General features: G+C 50.4%; 1 protein-coding gene across 2 annotated transcripts in view; it reads right to left on the minus strand.

Annotated features, from left to right (window-relative positions):
- The window catches only part of HOMER2 (homer scaffold protein 2), a 93,664-nt gene extending 87,547 nt beyond the window's left edge, over positions 1-6,117 (minus strand). Inside the window, exon 1 of one of the 2 annotated variants that reach the window (XM_080914498.1) lies at positions 5,932-6,117. In XM_080914498.1, coding sequence (XP_080770624.1) covers positions 5,932-5,936 — 5 coding nt within the window. In that variant the 5' untranslated portion in view covers positions 5,937-6,117. The remainder of the gene's footprint in view (positions 1-5,931) is intronic. The other variant, XM_080914497.1, reaches the window with a different exon arrangement.
- Between the last annotated feature and the right edge of the window lie 485 nt (positions 6,118-6,602).

The following is a 6,602-nucleotide window of genomic DNA, read 5'->3' on the forward strand; positions in this document are numbered from 1 at the left end:
TCAGGGTTGTCTAATAAGCTGAATTTTATAAACGAAACAAAAACAATCCAAAGAATATTTATCTACACCTGTTTACTTATTTGACTGATATCTGTGCATTTGGAATCTAGTTTCTTCCGAACTCTCTGTCTTTTCCCAATACAGGAACTGAAGGAGACACTGCTACTTAAATGAACTAGAGTAATCCAAGATGCCAAGTCTTCTTGATTCCTCTCTAGCGAGACATGCTCCCTAGATTCTCAAACACATAGACATCCCCCCATCACCTTTTACCCCTTCAGATGATAACGTTTTGTTGCTGTTCACAGCATTTAAACACAAAGCAAGTACCATCACCCCTTTTAAATATAAACCCCACAGAGGCAGGAATTAACTGGTGGGCCTGCTCATCTTTGGTGCTGCAGCAGCACTAGACAAATGTCTCACAGATGAAGGGTTCAAACCTTAGTTAAGCCAAACAACAACTAAACAAACAAACAAAAAAAGAAACAAACAAACAAAAACTGGGCCAGAAGAAACCAAAGTCATTTTAAAATATTTTTAAATGTAATTTTCTGTGATGGGTGTTCTGTCTGCGTCACCATGTGTGTGCCTGGTACCTGTGGAGGCGAGAAGAGGGTGATCCATCCCCTGGGACTGACAAATGTGAGCCACCATGTGGGTACTAGGAGTTAACCCTGTATTCTCTGGAAGAGCAGCCAGTGCTCTTAACCAGTGAGCTGACTTTCCAGCCCCTGACTGGCTCTACGTTAGTTAACTCAGAACTCAAAGTAAAGCCCCACAACTTGTAAGAGGACACAGTGTGGCTCCGAGGTGGGAAAGTACATCAGAAGAAAGTTAAGCAGTATAGATCACAGAAAGGCAGCCAGCTGTATCCGGTGACTGTGGCGTTCATCCACTGAGAGTAACCTGTGGCTGAACAAACCAAGCAAGCGTGACACGCAGGCGGCCAGTGATACAGTAGATTGTATTTGTAAACACCGACAAAATCAGCTAAAGTCACAACAGCTGACAATAGACCAACCGTTAGACTACAGTTTACAGATACTCGAGTGACAGCACCTGGCTTGCAAATTAACTCACATCACAGTAAAGACCAAATGGCCCACTTTGGTATTAAAACAAAACTGCATCCAAGTGATATCTCTCTCTCTCTCTCTCTCTCTCTCTCTCTCTCTCTCTCTCTCTCTCTCTCTCTCTGCCCATGTAAGAAAATCCTATAGAAGGCCCTTTCGGGCTGGTATCCAAGCAAGCCCCCGCCCCCCAGTTCGGATAGTAGCCTAATCATACAATGTTTATGGGTTTATGGCAGGCCTGTGAGGCCACTGTACCACATGTTGGGGTGCAATGGTGAAAAGGTCGGTCCCCTCTTCATGAAATGATTGGAGGATGACAGGTATAAATGAGTCAACCAAGCCCGGGGAATGACAGCTGTGCTTGGGGCTGCAGGCTACACAGGTGGGGGTGGGTGACAGTTCTGGGAAGAGTCCTTGGGAGTGGTGGCCGGAAAGACTGATTCTGGTGTCCGCAGAGCCAGGGTAAGAGGATTTCAGCATCCAAAGGCCCCAGGACGACAGATTAGCACATTCCCAGCACTGCAGAGAGTTCTATGGACAGTGCCTCGCTAGAATGTGCTCCTGTCCTGATGTTGAGGGGAAGAAAGAAAGTGGTCCTTAGGAAAGGTGGGAGGAGGTGGATGAAGGGGTCCTCTGTGAAGGAGGCCAGGAATCTTCAGGATAGAGTAGGTGGTCCTGCAGTGACTGGTGACACTGGAGAGACCATGAGCCCACACCTTTGTCTGCTGAAGGGTGTTGAGACAGGCGAGTGACAAGGTCTGATTTGCAATCTTAAAAGCCAGTCACTTGGCTCCTAGGAAAAGACTAGACTGGCAGGAACCCAGCCTGGAAGCTGGGGGTGGGTTGAAAAGTTTATCCTTCCAAGAGGAAGGCAGTGGCGGGCAGGAGCCAGCCCTGAGGTTGTGAGAGAGTGAGAATGCTCGAGTGTACTTGAGAAGTAGAACTCACAGGGCCAATGGCAGCCTGGATATGGGATTGGGTAGGGGTGGGGTTCCAGGGATGACTCAAAAAGACGGCTGGTGGGACAGCAGAGGGAAAGTGAACACCAGCCAGAGCTCCCGGGATGGGCACAGGTCTTTCTCGGAAATAAAAATGTAGGGTTGCCGATATTTAGACAGTGATCTTTAGAGCTTGTGGGTGATCAGGATAAGTTGAGGAATTGGATAAAATAACCAATAAAATAACCAAGAGTGGCGTAGTGACTGAGAAAGGGAACCAGGAGCAGCTCCTAAGCATAGCCACCACCAGCAGTCAGACAAAGGAGCAGCCAGTAGGTACGCTGAGCCTCAGAAGCAAAGGAAAGGAAAGGCAGTGGGTGTGATGTCAGAGGAGCTGAGAGGGGGGCCTTCTCAAGGAAGAGGACGGGTCTCCAGTGAGGAACACTGAGGAAGGCTGGGAGAAGGGAGGGTCTGGCATCTAGAAGTTTCTATGCTGAGGAGAAGGCAGGGGCCACACTAGAGTGTGGAGGTCAAACAAGTGGTAGAAAAGAAAATGAATGTGGACAATGTGTGTACTCTGTCTGTGAGATGTCATCAAAGGGACAAGAAAAGGGACAGAAACAGGACAGATATGCAGGATCAGGAGAGGGAGCAGCCACCAGCTACATGTCACTGTTTGAGTCGCACACAGTAGGTACATTAAAGTGCCCAGTAGCCTCTAGTGGCTGCTGTAGCCAACCCTATGGCTACAGCACATTTCCAGTGCTGCCCAGAATTCTATGGGACAGTACTGAGCTAAAATGTGCTCCTATCCTGATGCTGAGGGGAAGTTAAAGCGATCCTCTGGGAAGGTGAAAGGGTCTGGGTGGAGTCTACATCAGTAGAGAGTCTGGCCAGCAAGAAAACAGGCAGGAAAGAGAAAGCTACTATATCCGGACTTTGGCTACTTTGTGGGTTCTTCTTTCTAACACTCTTCCCCATTCTTTTTCTGCCTTTAAACTTCCTAACACTGGACAGGAGAGAAGAAAGGATAGTTGGAAATGGGGCAAAGCTATCATTGGATTACTCCCTGATGGTTAGGAGCATCAAGTACCTTGGGGGCAAGTTTGATCTTCACTGTCAGAATATCTAATATCTTCTTGTTGTTTCTTCTTTGCACACGACTACTTAGCAAACTGCAACCAACCAACAACCCACCCTCTTTGAGTCCCTAGTAGTTATAGACCCTCTGAAAAGTCCCCAGAATGCCAAAATGTCACACAATCAGAGAGACTATCTGCTGCTGGCAAAATCACGCCCCTGCCAGAGCATGAGGCAAATCATAATCAGCTGCTATGGACAATCTGAAGCAGCCCCTTATCCCAGGCCTGAGATTAAAATGAAAACATTCTCACAATATTTCTGTGTTTTTTAAAGTAACCAAAATTTGGGCAGGAGAGATGGCTCAGTGGTTAAGAGCACTGACTGTTCTTCCAGAGGTCCTGAGTTCAAATCCCAGCAACCACATGGTGGCTCACAACCATCTGGAATGAGATCTGATGCCCTCTTCTGGTGTGTCTGAAGACAGTGCCAGTGTACTCACATATAATAAATAAATAAATCTTTAAATAAAGAAAAGAAGCCAAAACTCTTACTACAAGCTACATTCTTGCTGTAGGAAGGGTGGGAAGATGGAGGGAGGGGTTCCTTGGGTCTGTGACTGTTACTTGAACCAAAAAAGAGGAGACAGGGGTATGCACAGAAAGGGCAAGCAACATCTGAAAGAAGCCAGTTGAAAACAGCCATATCTGAGTAGGAAAGCAAACACTGGAGATGTCACATACTTAATGCAGAACACTTCACAGAAGGAAAAGGGCAGTAAGCACCTGAGGGGAAATATACCCTCGCCGGAGGAAGGAAAGCAGACAGTTTTTTTTTTTTTAATTTCCTTAAACTCTTGTCTCATTCATTCTAGAGAGCCCTGAGGGGGTCTGACAAAACTATAGCCAGGTCTGCCACAGGCTGCTCTCATTGGTGCTTCCCTCCTATGCTCACCCTACACAACTCTCAGAAAGGATAACGGGAGTTCTCTTTTTTATTAAAATGGTTCCCTCCCTCTACCTTCTCTGTCTAAACTAAGTATCCAGACTTTAGCCCCATCTCAACTTACAAACCATGGCTTGTACAGTCACATGAACTACAGAAGAAAATACACAGTAAAATGGCAGGGAGAGGTAAGAGCTGCAAGTCAGCCATTAGCTACAAGAAGTGAGTAAGACCCATTTATTGAGTAATGTTAAAATTACATGAAAGACGTGTTCCGCGTTTAAACAAAATGCCCAAGCTACTCCTCCCTGCTTTTACACAAACAAAAATCATTTTCTGGTTTTTTCTTTAAGCTTTTATGAGTAAACGTTTTCATTCCCACAAACCTATCTTACCCAGAGTTTCAATATTTGTTTCTGCTTTGAAGTAGGCTCACTGGTTTTGTGTCATCTGAGAAGGAGAGGCAAAGGAAGAGGCAAAATTACCAGGTTCTTCTATCTTCCATCTTGAGACCTACATTTGCTAACACCTTCCCAAAGATTTTGTTTTTAAGTATGAAACCTGAGAGTATCAAAGACTCCTGCTGCTCAAAAATCAGTTCTTTCATGTCTGCTGAGAAATGGCTGAAAATGTTGCAAAAATCTGCCTTCTGGGTAGAATGACAGTCTATCACCGGACTCCCAGCTGTCCAACGTAAGTCTCTTGGAGAGGCATCAATATTCCTAAGCAAACTTCCGATGGGCCCTTCTGTCCCCTTCTGTCCCTATGTCCCTTCCTGTCATCAACAGCCATCTGTTCTCTTTCCCCAAGCACTACCTTGCTTGCCTCTGCTCCCTCCAAAACTCTACAAGCCCCACAGGGAACGCCACTCCAGAGGCTTGTCTGGGGCTAAGCACCGAAAGCCACTGACTGACCCATTGGGACTGACTGGTCAAGCCACCAGGGCAATGGTGACTCTTCCCACTGCACTCATCACCAAAGGGAAGCAAGTTCTCTTAGACCTACACAGCACAGACGCCCGGGTCCCATGGAAGGCTGCTTGACGAATGCTGGGCTCAGCAGCAGAGGACAGATTTTGGACCTTAACCATCCTCATGGGCGGTCAGGCAGTGGCCTAGCTTCTGCCCATGAGCAACCACACACTAGGTTCTCTCCTTTTACAAATGTTTCAGCTGTGCAAGCTGGGAGAAGTCTCCAAACTACTCCTGGCCTCGGTTTCCTCTTGTGGAGAGCAAGCACAAACACCCCTCCTAGCCCAGAGATGAAACACCGTGAGTGTGCGCTCACATCGGTGAGCAGACGTAAAGAGTTACTGTGTTATTAGCACAGTGGCTCCTGACTCACAGAGCCTACTGTTCAGAGAGACGCCGAACAGATATCAATCCTGCTTTTAAAATTACTTTATATACTCAGAAGCATTAGTCACTTCAACTGAGTGCTCCAACTTCCCCTCCCAAGCATCTGGAGCCTCACCTAGGTTCCTAACAGCTAGTCACCTTCCCCAGCCATCTCAACGTTGCCTACAAGTCCACTATTCCTATGCCGAGGGGTTATTATTGGGTGTGTTTCCTTTCCAGGAAAACTTCGATTTCCATGTCGCTGGCTGTAAATGCAGCCGTGAAGAACGGCAAACTGCTTTTCACACTCACAAACCCAGGCCCTGGAGTTGCTCGCGCTAGGGGCAAGGAGACCGCGGAATGGCCGAGGCGCCGAGACCAGCCGGGGCGCGGGTCCCCGCCAGGTGTCTCCGCGCCCGGCTGGCTGAGACGGGAAGGGCCGTGGGCTCCGGGCACAAAGTCAGCGGCCAGGCCGCCCCCCGACCCCCGAGCTCCCGCCGCAGCACGCGACCGGCGGCCCGTAGCCCCTCGCGGGCGCTCCACGAGCTCACTCACCCCATCTCCGGCGCTGTTCCTGCGGCCGCTCCGACGGGGCCCCTGGCGTTCGCTCTCCGGCCGCTCGGCAGCTGCTCCCCGCGCGGCACATGCGGCGGCCCGAGTGCGCCCGGCTCAGCCCCGGCGCCGCTCCATTCCGCCGGCTGCGCGGCTGCTCTGCCGGTGTCGGGGCCGCCGCCAGGCGCGGGCGGGCGGGAGGGCGGGGGCTGGGCGGCCGCGCTCGGGCGGAGCCGCCGGTCCCTCCCGCCCGCTCCTTACGTAACCTCGTGGCCCCCGGGCCGCCGCCGCCCGCCTGGAGCCGGGGGGCGCGACAGCGTGTGCTGAGTCCCTCCCCGCGCTGCCGCGCAGTCGCCGCTTCTTCCCGCAGCCCCCTCCTCTCCTGAGTCGACCCCGCACCCGCGCGCCCTGCCAGGCTTGGCAAGGCGCCTCGGGCGGGATGTCCTGCCTGCTGGACTTGAAGTCGCAGCTGGCAGGGACTTTTTGGCCACCTTTAGTTTGCAGACGAGGGAACCGAAGCCCCCTCAGGAGGAGAAATGATGTGACCAAGGTCACATACTCAGATTAAAGCTCAGGTCCCCTGAGTCCGAGATGGGAAGGACCACGACCTGCTCCCCAACCTCTTAAAGCCCACCTTAGTCTTCCAGCCCGCCTGTCTAGCTGAGTGGCCTTAA

Source organism: Micromys minutus (assembly GCF_963924665.1).
Source record: "Micromys minutus genome assembly, chromosome: 3".
In the NCBI taxonomy this organism is placed as follows: domain Eukaryota; kingdom Metazoa; phylum Chordata; class Mammalia; order Rodentia; family Muridae; genus Micromys; species Micromys minutus.